The sequence below is a fragment of the Manacus vitellinus genome, unplaced genomic scaffold (genome assembly GCF_001715985.3).
Source record: "Manacus vitellinus isolate BGI_N305 unplaced genomic scaffold, ASM171598v3 scaffold_42_pilon, whole genome shotgun sequence".
Taxonomy (NCBI): domain Eukaryota; kingdom Metazoa; phylum Chordata; class Aves; order Passeriformes; family Pipridae; genus Manacus; species Manacus vitellinus.
In genome coordinates, this window is record NW_021940553.1 from 116582 (window position 1) to 130291 (window position 13710).

At 53.9% G+C, this 13710-nt stretch overlaps 1 protein-coding gene across 3 annotated transcripts in view; it reads right to left on the reverse strand.

Moving 5' to 3' along the window:
- The window catches only part of MAPK4 (mitogen-activated protein kinase 4), a 43659-nt gene that overhangs the window by 15148 nt on the left and 14801 nt on the right, over positions 1-13710 (reverse strand). For 2 of the 3 annotated variants that reach the window (XM_018078799.3, XM_018078800.2), the window contains exon 2: positions 6046-7469. In XM_018078799.3, coding sequence (XP_017934288.1) covers positions 6046-6591 — 546 coding nt within the window. In that variant the 5' untranslated portion in view covers positions 6592-7469. The remainder of the gene's footprint in view (positions 1-6045; positions 7470-13710) is intronic. The other variant, XM_008928608.4, reaches the window with a different exon arrangement.

Sequence of the window (13710 nt, forward strand, 5' to 3'; positions counted from 1 at the left end):
TCAGTTTCCACGGAGAAACACCACCACAGCCCCGGGGAGCCGGGATCAGGCAGCTGCAGGGTGCAGGGATGAGGCTCCATCCTCATCCGTGGCTCAGCTCCTACCTGTGGTGCCAAGGCGGGGAGCCCGAGCACTTCCAGCCATCCCCTGTGCAAGGCAAGGCTTATCACAAGAATTTTACCATTTATGTAGATTCAACCAGACAGAAAGACGGCGAGCAGAAGCATATTAATTAGTTCTAATTAAGATGGAACATTCATCCTCGCGACAATATTCTGTGGATTCAGCGCAGCCCTTTCTGCACTGAAGAACCACTGGAATCTCTTTAAAAATCAATATAATGGAGTTAATTGAAAAATAGAAGTGGTTTCAAGTCCAAGCCCTCCCATGCTGCTTCTTGTTTGTTTGTTTGTTTGTTTGTTCTCAATTTTCAAATATCATTTTCCTGCTTCTCCTCTGCTCCTCCAGCGCGTGTGGGAACGGCTCAGGAAATCTACAAAGGTGATGAATTCACCACAGGTAGGATAAGCATCACATCATATCAAACAGCACAGCAAGGGAGCTGAAAAGCAGAGAAAAATGAGTGGTTTTTCTCATCATTACACAACACAGATTTCGTGTGTATTCTCTGTGACACCAGAAGGAGAGACAATTTAGGGCAGGTTTGGCTGCACCCCGGTATCACACGGGTCACACCACGCTGAACCTGCCTCCCAAGGGTGCTGAGGGAAGCTGGCACAGCATGGCAGCACACGGCCCACTGGTGCCCCAAAGCAACCATCATCCAAGCCTGGAGCTCCTCCTTGGAGCTGGAGGGACCGAGGGCAGGTTTCCTTGAAGGGACATGGGAATTCAGAATCCCCCCTACCGCAAAACAACCAGCCCCTAACGCCGCAGCCCAAAGCTTCTCCCAAGAGAGTTGCACACTAAAATCCACCTTCCTGCAGTCAAAAAGCCACAGAGATGCAGACCAGGCGCTCACAAACTGGAAATCCACCAGGATCCAACCACAGCCTGTGTATCCAAGCCTCCATCCACAACCAGATCGGGATTTCTGCTGCTGCGCCCGTGGGAGCCGGGTCAGCTCCCGGTGCAGATGGGGGGCACCCAAAATAGCAACAAGCCCAAGCTCTTGGAATAATCCTGGAGCAGCAGCAAGCTGCTGCCTCCCCACAGCAGCGTTTTTAACCTTATTTCTTAAAAGGCAGGTGGGACACTTGCAGGAGGGGCTGCGGAAGGCGCTGGGTGTGCAGGAACGTCGCTCCGTAATGGAAGGGCAGAACGGCTGCTGTGTGTGGCTCCAGCAACGTGACGCATGTCCTCACGGCTTTGGGATGGCAGAGTGCATTTATTTCAGGAGCAAAGACTACTCATGTGCCTCACCAGAGGACAGAGGAGGAGAACGACCCAGCCGGGGTCACAGCAGGGAGGCTCAGGGCCGGCTGCACAGGCCCACAGGCAGCTGCCCGAGGGCCGAACGTGGAGGGTGGTCCTCTCTGGAGGAGCACGGAGCAAAACCCCACATCCTCACCTCCTTTGAAGGCCTCCTCGTGACAACCCACTCGGGAATTCTGTTATTTTACCGCACGGACTGGAAGCGATTATGTTTGCGCGGATTGGCAAGTACGAAACTGAGGACTTCAAAGGTTTGAAGTTGGGTCTGCAAACTATTTACCGCAGGATCTCCCCCCCTAAAAGGGCTGCTGCGCTCCCTCAGCATGGAATTCCTGCCAATTAACTCTGTCAGGGACGTTGCCAACAGGCAAAGGGAGAGGGGGTCTCCTTGCAGGTTCCCCCCCAGGAGCTTTGGAGCACCAGGCAGGGCCCCCAGGAGAGATAATCTGATTATGTCCTGCACAACACAGGGAGGACAAGGAACGTCCTAGTTCGTGGTCCTGTCACCCGAGTGAAAACACCCAGGAAGTCTCTGCATCTCCACAGAACAGACATCCCCCACTTATCTTCTCCAGACAGGAACACCCAACCCCGTGTCCCTGCTCTGACCAGGGCTGGGCAGCAACACCACACGGGACGCACGGCCAGGGACGAGTCTGCCCTCCAAAACATTTATTATTTTAAAGTCTAGACATCCACTGGCACATATGCCAGTTTTTAATGCCTGGCTTTGCTATCTCCCTGCTCTCCCACGCCCTCCTGCCCACCACGAGTTGAGGGAGGACAGCGCCTCATCTTTACCCCTCCCTCCCTCCCAAACTTGGCGCAGATGGATCTGGACTCTCTTTTGGTGCCAAAGATACTTGTTAGGACACAAAGAGTGGGGTTGGAGGGAGAGATGGGCAGCTAAACACGAACCATGGAACTTCTGAAGGGCAGGGGCTGGTGCATGGGGGGCAGGCAGGACCCTGAGGCTGCAGAAAGAGGGGCTGGGGGGGAAGGTGAGATGCTTGAGTTCACTGAGGAGGTGGGCTATGAAACAGGAGATACTCAGCTTTGCCAATCCTGCATAAGAATAAAGCCCTCATGGAGGCTGGAAATAGCCCTTATGCTCACCTCCAACCCTCCTTCTCTCACCATTTGGGCACCAAGGTGCATGGCAAAGCGTTCAAACCACAAACAGCAGCGACCAAAGGAACAGGGATGGATGTGGAGCTGTTCTAGAGGGATAAACTCCCAGGGATAAAGAGTAGTTAAGATGGAAGAGAAAGGAGCCTGCACGGCTGGATGGAGAGAGCTTTGGGAAACAGATAGAATAGCAGAGAGAGGGGATGCAAAGGATCATCTCCCGAGGGTCCTCTCCTCCCACACCTGATACTCTGTGCCTTGGAGACGTTTTTAAGTGCATATGTCTGAGACAGGGATAAAATTCAGGCTGTCAGGTCTGAACAGCCTGTGAAGGTGCAGACCCTGAGCTGGATGTGGCTTTGGCAGCTGGAAATTCATCCTGTTTGTTCCAGGGAAGTTTCAGACAAAGGGAAGCCCCCGTGCTGCCTTTAACACACAGAAAAAGGGATTTGAGCAGTCAACACCAGCCAAAGGGGGGGAGAAAAGCAGCCAAAGCTGCTCTGCTTTGAAGCTGGTGAAGGCCAACACCTGACTGTGGTCTATGGCATCTCCCGGAGCTGGAGAGCTCTCCCCTTCCCAACAAGTTATCCTAATTCAACATCTGCCTGCTGGAAGTCATGTAAACAAAACATCTCACCAGAGAAGGGCTGTTATTCAGGTGGCATATGTATTTCCAAACTGTGTTTAGAACTCTGCTCACAATCTACTGCGGTTCTCATTTGCCATTTTATCACTCAGCAGGACGGTCTGGAGTCTGAGAAACATCAGGTCAGAAGAGCTGTGACCTTTTAGATAAATAACACCACAAAACCCATAATTTTTTTGTGTTAGTGGAATGCAGCCACCAGCATTTGCATATTCCACACACAAAACGTGCTCAGGGCAAGTCCTAAAGCACTTGGATATATTTCTCTAAGCATGTTTTGTGGTTTAACTGTCTAAAGACCCAACAGATCCAAACCTCTGAAGGCAGTGCAGAGCTACACCTCTGTGGCAATGGTTTCCTGCAAGGCTTTGTAGGGTCTCTGGACAGTTAAACAAACCAGGGAGCAGGATTTCATCTGCTTTTGGGCAGCTCTGCAAGAGCCAAGGAGCTTATAAATCTGTATGAGCCCTTGAGGAGAGAGGAGGTTGAAAGAGAAATACAGCACCAAAACCTGGGCTGTGAGGATCCCTGTTCTGCTCCATGCTGGCTCCCCCCCCTCTCCTGCTGCTCTTCCTGCAAGAGCACGGGCCAAGGAGCTTATAAATCTGTATGAGCCCTTGAGGAGAGAGGAAGTTGAAAGAGAAATACAGAAAGGAATTGATTTCTCTGAGTCATCTCAGAAGCGCCGGACATCAAAGGCGGGACTGACCCCAAGCCCCTCCAAGCCCTCCTGTTGCTCCCGTGCAAGTGCCCATCGCCCAGCTTTGGCAAACACAGCCCTCCCCATGGCCAGGGATCACCAACAGCTGACATTATCTGCAGTGCTGCTGCTTCCAGCTCTGCTCTGGAGCAGCTTTCTCTGCACGCCGAGGCTCTGACGGGTGTTTCCGCAGTGATGCTCCAGCCTCCCCAACCCACGAGGAGTCGGAGGGTGCTCGTGCAATGGCATCTCGCAGAGTGACATCCCACCATGGAGCTGCAGCCCTTGACAGCTCTTTCCACTGCGCTGGCTGTTATTAAGGCAGCAGAGAATTGCTTAGAAATAACAATAGCTGGGCAGCAGACACGGACAGACGACTCCTACCCCGATCCTGCAGTCCCTGACAACAGGATGCTCCTTGAATCAGCGACTTTCTGTGTTCATGCAGCCCTGGCTTGTTTGCAGGGGTCTTCTGTGGGACTCACCTTCCTTAAAAAAAGCAAACCACACATTTGAAGAGCCAGGAGCCTCTTCCTAAGCTGGGTCATAAATAACCAGTGAGCAAGGGAGCACGGAGAGGGCAGGCAGCAGTGTCAGGGACCCTGCGCTCACTCCCCGATCTCATCTGCAACCTTCTTTCTTTTCTCCAGGTTTTGTTTCTCCCCAAATTCAGGACTTGAAAACAGGGCTCAGCTTCAGGATCACGAGATTGTCTTTTCAACATCCTGTTCCCTCTCCCCTTCCCTTCCCCCCTTGCACAAAACAACAGTGCCCAAATCAGAGCCACACGGGGCAGGAACCCACTGGAAAACGCAAAGCGCATTTAAAATTCGTCCCAGGCACAACAGCGGGTCCATGGGGGACTCTGAGCTCACCCACGGAAACATCCAGCTCAAGGAAATACACTCTATCTCATCTTACAACACCAAGCAGCAGCTGTAGTCAGAAGCCAGCTGCAGACTGCACAGACCACAGGATAACTTTGCTTTCTCCCAGGAACGTGTGGATCCACGAGCTGACGAAGCCTCCGCCGTGTTCCTCCACTGCTCAAAAGCTCCAAAGCTCCAGCCTGGAAGGCAACCTGCGTCAAACATCTGCATCCCCCTTCAAAGTCCATTAGCATCAGGACTGTGTGTTACAGAGCCTTCTCACCAGTTCTCCTGCCCTCCCTCCCTCCCTCCCACACTGGCTGCCTGCTGTCAGCAAACCAGGCTGCCCTGGTCACTCACCACTGCTGCATTGTCATACAGTGTCTAAGCACCAAACACCAAAGAATTTTATATGTCACTTGGATCTTGACCTTGGATGAAAGGATTTGACCGAATCTCAAAGACCCATTCCTCTCTCCCTATGTCAAATGAATGTAACTCAAACAAAACTGGATTTTTTAAGAAGCGGGTTGGCTCCAAAGTGAGGACAAAGCCAAGCAGAGTGTGTGCAGACATTCCAGGTGCCTTTTCCATGTGCTTCCAGCAGCTCGTGTTTTATAACACCAGCAAAGCAAGAAACACAGAGCTTAGTCACTTAAGTACGGCAAGCAAACACACGCCTCCTCACAGTCCACTGCTGGGATGGAATAAAACACCTGAGAATACATTTGATATATAAGACAGAAGGCAATGAAAGACACTCGAATGGCACTCAAACCCTTCCAGTGCCCTCTTTGCAGCTTCGCAGCACTGGAGAGCCCTGGGGCACGCTTGGCAAAGCTCAGTCCTTGGGCTATGCCTGGAACACATTCAAGGCCAGGCTTGGCTCAGGGGCTCTGAGCAACCTGACCTAGTGCAAGGTGTCCCTGCTCATTGCAGGGGGGGTGGGCTAGACGGGCTTTAAAGGTCCATTCCCACCCAAATTATTCTATGCTCAGGTGGTTAGAACATTGTCCTAATAACACCAAGGCTGTGGGTTTGATCCCCCAATGGGCCACCCACTTAAGAGTTGGACTGGATGGGTCCCTTCCAACTCAGAATATTCTGCGACACGATCCTAGGAAAACACGTCTTGGCTTGGGGCGAAGGAGAGTGATCACCAGCAGCGACCACCCCAGCAGGGCTCAGAGCTGCCCAGGACCAGTTCTCCCAAGAAGGTCCACCGTGGTCCAGCCACACCGCCCCACCAGCATTCCGTGCCTTCCTCACCGAGCCAGCACCGGCCCCGGGGACCGGGCACCGCCTACCTTGTGCGAGTAGTGCTGGTCCACGATCCTGGCCAGCCCGAAGTCGCCGATCTTCAGCACCAGGTCCTCCGTGCTGATGAAGATGTTGGCCGGCTTGAGGTCGCGGTGCAGGACGTTGGCCGAGTGGATGTACTTGAGCCCGCGCAGCAGCTGGTACATGAAGAGCTTGGCGTGCTCCTCGGCCAGCTTGCCCTGCTCCAGCAGCCGCGCCAGGTCGGTCTCCATGTACTCCTGCACGATGTACACCATGTTGAACTTGAAGAAGTCCCCGCGCAGGTTGGCGCCCTTGGGCCCCAGCACCTCGTAGACCTTGACGATGTTCTCGTGGTCCAGGCGGCGGATGATCTTGATCTCGCGGAAGGCGTGCTTCATGCTCCGCGCGTCGCCGATCGTGATCTTCTTCACCGCCACTTTGCGGCAGCTCTTGCTGTCCAGGGCCGACAGCACCAGCCCGTTGGCCCCGAAGCCCAGCGGGCGGAAGTTCACGAAGCGACAGCCCAGGTCGTACCCATACATGCTGGCGATGCAGTCGCACTTCTCTGCCATCTCGGCTCCCTCTCCTTCGTCACTCGAAAAGCCGGCAGGGTCGCGGAGCTTCCAGGTCAGAAACGCAGTTGGAAGTCAAGCCCCTCATCGTTACTCACAGGTGCTTGCAGGGGGGGGTGGTCTCGCTCGGAGCCCATCACTTCCAAGGTGACACAGAGCGAGAGTAAATCTGAGCACATACACACACACATACACACACACAGAGAAATAAAACGTTCTGAACTGGGGGAGAAATCAAGGGCTTAGGAGAGACTTCCCAAGCAGCGTGGAGAAACGCAGCCCGGTGATCTCTAGAAAAACGGGAAGGCTCTTTTTCTTGAGACTAGGAGATCAGCACTGCTACATTTCTCAGTCCCTGCCTCGTCTCCCTTCCCCGGTATCCTGGAGACAGTGCCGAAGCGCGGGGCTGGTGGCACAGATGGGCGCCCGGCCCCACGCCCCTGATGTCTCAGTGCCGGGGCAGCCGGCCGGCCCCGCTGCGGGGCAGAGCCCAGAGCAGCCCCATGGCCCCTGCACTGCCCCAAACCCTCCCTGCCCACAAGTCCTGGCAGTGTTTTCCCCACCAGTGAAGCGCATCCAGGCACCGTCTGGGCTCCCCGGAGGTCAGCAAAGCTTCGCCCTCCTCGTCACTCCCCCTCCGGAACAGGCAGACCCCATCTTTGGCACACCGAAATCCCGAGGGCAGCAAATGTTTCGCGGACCAAAACTCGTCTTTGTGGCGGCCTTCAGCGCGGCGAGTTTCTGCGTCTGCAGTTCCAACACCTTCCCCTCGCGCGTCCTTCCCCGGCGGAGCCAAGCGCCGTCTGACCGCTGCAGCCCGACGAGGAGCTCCTGCGCTGCACAGCCCCGTTATCCTTCAGCAGGTCTCAGCCTCTCTCCTGGAACAGAGAAGAGGAGATGGATTCGTTTTATACCAGCACAGCCCATGCCCTGCCTACGTAACAGCTTGCTGAAGGTTAACCATGAGCAAAACCGTGACCTTTCGGAGGCTCATTAGTTATCCCCTCCGAACGCACGCAGCATCACCAGCATTTTTCAGCTGCTTAATTCTCCCTTTTCCCTCTGCAAGACACGGAGAACCGTAACTCTCCCTCTCCCCCCTTTGCTGCCTTTTTTTTTTTTTTCTGATTTGCCTGAAAACGTTACGGAGCAGTTTGCAAAGGCTGAGCAGCGTGCCGTGCCTCCCGACCGCCCGTGCAAACCACACTGCAAGGAAAGCACAGAAATGAGGGTGCAAACCCCCCCTGCCGAGCAGCTGAGAGGGCCATGGAGTATTTCAGCTCATGGCAACCAAAACTGCTCGGGCAAAATAGGTGGTCAGCTCCGTGAAAAAGCCTTTAAAACTGGCAGTGGGGGTGGGACACTCCCCGAACTCGGGGTCCCACAGCGAACCTCACGAGCAGCCTGGGGATGCCATCTGTGGTCCTCTTTGAAAGTATAACTGGACAGGTAAATACATATACTTGAATGACATAGCATTTAAGCTGTTTTTTTCACCCTCTACTGCTGTGAAAAGACTTAATGACACCCTTGGCACTAAGTAGCTGAATGTGGACCCAACAAAAGCCGGGTGAGCAATGGCAGCAAGTTATGGTGTCTCCAGAGTGTAATCCCATATTTCAAAGCCCCTCTGCTGACCCAAGCTCCCCTGAGTAATGGAGAAATCTCTCATCAAGATACACTCACGGGTTTTTAAAGAAAAAGGAACTTGCAGGCACCATGGCAGACCCTCACCCTACTGCTGGCAAAGGCATAACCGGCAAATATCAACATCTGCTGGGGATGAGGATGCAGATTTAGCCAGAGAATCTCAGTATTTGTGGGATTTTCTTAACAAAGTGTCATTTTCCAGTGGCAGGTGACCATGCAAGGGTGGCCATAGGCCAGGGATCACTTCTCACAGCTGTCTGAGTTGGGAAAAGAGAGTTCCAAGCCCTCAAAGCACTTCAGGTTTTCCGGACAAGGCACTGTGATTTTTAACCTGCAAATACTTCCTCTAGAAACAGAATGGAAGAAAAGGCCAGAAGCTCTAGGAAACAGCCTGGCTTTTTCTTCCAGATGATCAGCTCAAAGCTTTCAACCACGTCTCCCTGCAGATGTTTATGAATCTCAGAGGAGCAAGGACATCCCTCCTGCCTGACTGTGGCCCCATCCTAGTCCCAGACACCCCCTGACACATTTTGCTGCAGACCCATGTGCAGATGCCCCGTGCCACCCACTGAGGGGACCACCTGAGCCAGGGGAGACCTGCAGGGACCAGGCAGCTGCACAACAAGGGCAGTGACCTTGCACTGGGACGCCCCAGATTACCAGCTGGTCCCCCCGTGCTGCTTAGAGGAGGAAAATTTAAAAAAAAAAAAAAAAAATCATGGATCTGCTCCTGTGGGGTTCTTCATGCCAGAATAATGGCTCTGTTAGAGCCCTTAATCACCAGAGCTGCCCCATTAACCCGGCAGTGCATTCACAGCCTGGCCCTTTGCTCTTCATTCCCCAAGCACTGGGCATTGCTGGGGGGGGGTCCCTCCTGCTCTCTGGCAGAATAATGACAGGGGAAATATTAAATGCTGAGCGACCATCAATCATTAAAGGTGGAAGAGAAACGTAACACTCCAGGGCAGCACAGAGCAGCAATCCGAAGAGGGAACCAGTTAATAGTTAAAATAAAGACATACGGCCCATCTGACGGTGGGGAGGGACGTAGGCAGGGCAGGGATACCCTCTGAAGAGCATCTGCCAGCAGCTACCGAGCAGTCTGGCAAGCTTGCTCGCTCCTGTAGTTGCAAGCAAAAAAATAATTACAGCCTCTTTTCAATCCAGCAATTATCTAATGCTGGCTTTTGCACGCAAGGATTGAACGGGGAAAGCTGCTGCTCCCGCCGTCGGGAAGTGGGGCAGTGCACAGCCGGAGAGCCTCGGTCCACAGTCGAGGGAAGGGGGGGAAAAAACGGATGGGAAACCAGGAGTGAAGGGGAAAAGGAAGGTAAATAAATCCTGAGGCTCTACAAGGAAGGGACACCCTGTGCAGGAAGGTTCCCCCTGCGTTGCAACCCAGCTGCAGGGCCATGGAAAGGGACGAGATGTTGGCCAAACCCAAAGAAGGTGGTGGAGGTTCTGAGGACCACGAGGAGATTTAAGGGCAGGCTGAGACCTGATGAGCAGCCAGAGGGCTACAAGAGCAGCTGCAGCGAGAGTGGAAGCCTTTCCACGCATGGTGAACAACCTGAACTTCCTACACCTGCGCTTGGGGGGACCTCAGTCTCTGCACGAGCCTCCTGGACGTCTGAGGAGGAAAAAGAAAACCAAGAAAAGTAACAAAAATTACCTGCTGGCAAAGAGAACCCTGTGAAACAAGGTTTGGATAAACATGGGCCAGCAAGGTGCCACATCGGGTTTGAGATCCAGCTCTGTGTCTCATCTCTCAGCCCCATCACCCAGAACCACCACCACCACATGCTGCCCAGCTTTTTGGCACTGTGGTGCAGTGGAAGTGTCCCTGCCCATGACAGGGGGCTTGGAACCGGATGATCCTTATGGTCCCTTCCAACCCAAACCCTTCTGTGATCCTACGAACCAAACTCCACAGGGGCTGCTGAGCCCAGGAGGCGCTGGGTGGGATGTGGTGGAAGCTCCCATGCCGAGCTCCTTGGCCTGCTCTAGATGCAATGGAAAGAAACCAAGCTTTGCCTCGTCAGCTTAATTATTAATAATTAGTAGAGTCCTAGAAGCACTGAAAGGGAAAATACAACACACAACACTAAAAGGGAAGAAAGAGCCCTATTTAATCTCACAAGCAAAGCGATGGCCTGTGAGGTGCTCCAGGCTGTGTCTCACTACCCAGCTGAGCGATGACCCTGCAGCACCTTCTGCAATTACAGGGGCCAAGGCAGAATCACCCCTGGAAGGATGGCCCCAGAGGATGCTGGTGGGATGCCCCTGTCCCTGCTCTGGGGGCTGGGTCTCTCTCACTGAACATCCAAGGAAAAGCTGCTGGCTCATACAGGGAGATGCACCACGGCCGAGGGACCAGCAGGCAACAGGTTCCCACAGGACTGCAAGAGAGGCAGGTCAAAGGGGGGGGATTCTGCCCCTCTGGCCCCCTCAAGTGAGACCCCACCTGCAGAGCTGCCTCCAGCCATGGGGAGCAACAGCACAGGGATGTGGAGCTGCTGGAGAGAGTCCAGAGGAGGCCACGGAGATGCTCCCAGGGCTGGAGCCCCTCTGCTCTGGAGCCAGGCTGGGAGAGCTGGGGGGGTTCACCTGGAGAAGAGAAGGATCCAAGGAGAGCTGAGAGCCCCTTCCAGTGCCTAAAGGGGCTCCAGGAGAGCTGGAGAGGGACTGGGGACAAGGGATGGAGGGACAGCACAGGGGGGAATGGCTTCCCACTGGCAGAGGGCAGGGTTAGATGGGATATTGGCAAGGAATTCCTGGCTGTGAGGCAACCTGGCACAGGTTGCCCAGAGAAGCTGTGGCTGCCTCTGGATCCCTGGAAGTGTCCAAGACCAGTCTGGACAAGTCTTGGAGCAACCATGTCTAGTGGAAGGTGTCCCTGGCCATGGCAGGGGTTGGAACTGGATGAGCTTTAAGGTCTCTTCCAACCCAGACCATTCTGGCATTTGATGGATGACCACAGGCTCTGTGTGTCCTTCTTATCTCCACTTCCTCCAGCAGAGATAACAGCAAACCCAAAGGATCAGGCTGACCATGAAAGACTGCAGGAGTTACTTTTCCAGTCTCCTCCATTACCCAAACCAGACATCACTTCTGAGCAGTTATTTCATCGGGAGCACCAAAGCACCACACAGGCAACGGGGTCCTGCAGCACCACGGAGGGTCAGGAGCACCCCAACCCTCTGCTCACGTGCTCGACAGAGGGGTTTGCTGGGGTGCTGGAAGGCAGCAGAACACAAAGGGACACTCCTTTTAAGGGAGCTGAGCGCTAACTTCATTCCCATCCCCTTTCCCACCACCCTAGCTTGAATCCAGGGACGTTTCGGGAGCACACACCGACAGTTCTCCTGTTCTGCAGACCATAAACCCCATCGAGTGAATAAACACGTGGGGAGCCAAAGCCACTGTTCAAACCTGCAGCACAGCCAGAGGGAAGGGCCAGGAGCCCCCACGATGCCCATGTTCCCTCCAGCCACCTGGGAATGGATGAACACGGAGAGGTGAGCGAGGGAAGGACAGGGCTGCTCACACAGAGAATTAAACAACCAAATCCCCAAAAGGCACTGTGCATTTAAGAGTAATGCAGGAGATGTAGAGTCATGTTCCCTCTTGTTGAACACTGAATACATTTCACAGCTTCAATTCACCTGTCACTCGTTTCTTCACCGAGAGCAGCTGCATCAGCTTCCTCTGCACAGAGGTTTTATAATTGGGACCCCTACTGCAATAAAATACAAGGATGAGGGAATCCAGAAGTTTTCTTTTACCCTTCCATTCTTCCTCTCTCTCTCTCTCCCCCACTCTCCTCGGTGCAAGGAAAGTGTTTGACTCCGTGTTGCTGCCAGGATTTGCACCGACCTTTCTGCTCCCTTCACTCCTCCAAAGGCTCAGGGGGGCTCTGGGTGCCCTCACAAGAGCTCAGAGGGGGCTCTGTACTGTCCTGTCTCAGCAAGCTCCCAGCACTTCCCAGCACAAAATCCATCGAGGACACTTCAATGAGCTTTTCCTTGTCACCGACCCCCCTCCAAAGGGATGGGGATCTCTTTAGCTGGATGAATTCATCAGAGCTCAAGTGTCTGAGCAAGATGCCTGTTATTAACAGGGCACCACAGGTGCTAATTAAAGGAGGATAACAGTGATCTCTCGCTTGAGCACCTTGTAAAGGGCTGGATCCCACCAGCCATTACATCTCATCAGCCCCTTCAGCCAGGCCCAAGGTCAAACACTGTGCTGCAAAGCCGGGAGGGTCTCGCAGGGGCTGAGCTTATTCATTCTCCCATCCTTCCTTTTCTTCACCCCCGTAACCCCCCCCTCCAGCAAAAGCCTTTCAAACGCTGTTTATCCCTGCCTCACTGCTCCCTGTGCCATGGCATTCCCGCTGTGCACAGTGGATTCCATCTCCAGCCCGGAGGAGCTGGAGCAGCACAGATCACACCGTGGACTGAGACCAGGGAATCCAGTGCCCATTGCTGCCCTGATGTCTTCAGACTTGCTAAAGACTCGCCTGCCTTTAGGAAACCTCTCCAAGCTTTAGTCACAGCGCTGGAGTCACTGAAGCAGTGGGAAATATGGACAAGGCTCCTGTTGCTCTTTCACTCCCACGCCAGCGACCGACCGCTTCAAGGCTGAAACCTAATTAGTCCTTCCCATCAATAAACATGGCTCCTGGTGCTCAGTTCTGCAGGAACATCCCACAGAGAGCCCCAGGGAGGGTCTCTCCTCGGGGCTGAACACAGGTGAAGGCAAAGCTTCTGCTCTCCTCTTGGCGAACAGCCTCTCCCCTTTCCCTCCTGCAGCTCAAGCTGTGAACTACAGGATCTGGTTCCCTGCTTTACAACCTCCTGCATCACCCAGGAATACAAGGTGTCTGTCACAGCACTGGGGGGCTCCATGTCCTGCCCCTCCTCGAGACCCTCACACACCCTGACACTCTGCACTGGTGCTCAGGAGAAGCAGCACATCAGGAGATCAGATCTGGCAGATGGGATCCCAGGGAAACAGGAAAACCACCCACCCCAACAAAACCAGCTGGATCTCAGAGGAAGGAGCTGTTCATACAATCATTAAGGTTGGAAAAGGCCTCGGAGATCATCAGCTCCTAACATCAACCCAGTACCACTGTGCTCACCACTAAGCCACGTCCCCAAATGCCACATCCATGTGCCTTTAGAACTCTCCCAGGTTCCCCAAACCTCGTGGTGAATACAGCCAACAAACTGCTCCCACTTTGGAGGACGCTAAAGAGCAAGAGAGGCTCTTGTGCTGTGTGTCCTCAGCCAGGGACACCCTGCTCTGGCACTCCAGAAATCACCACAGGCCTGTGCACACACTGGGAAGTTTGGGATCTATCCTGCCCTGACAACCCAGCTGTACCAAATAACAGCCATGGGACAGGCTCAGGAGTGGACCATAAAAATAGTACTTATCAGATGTTTTTGATACCAGGACCAA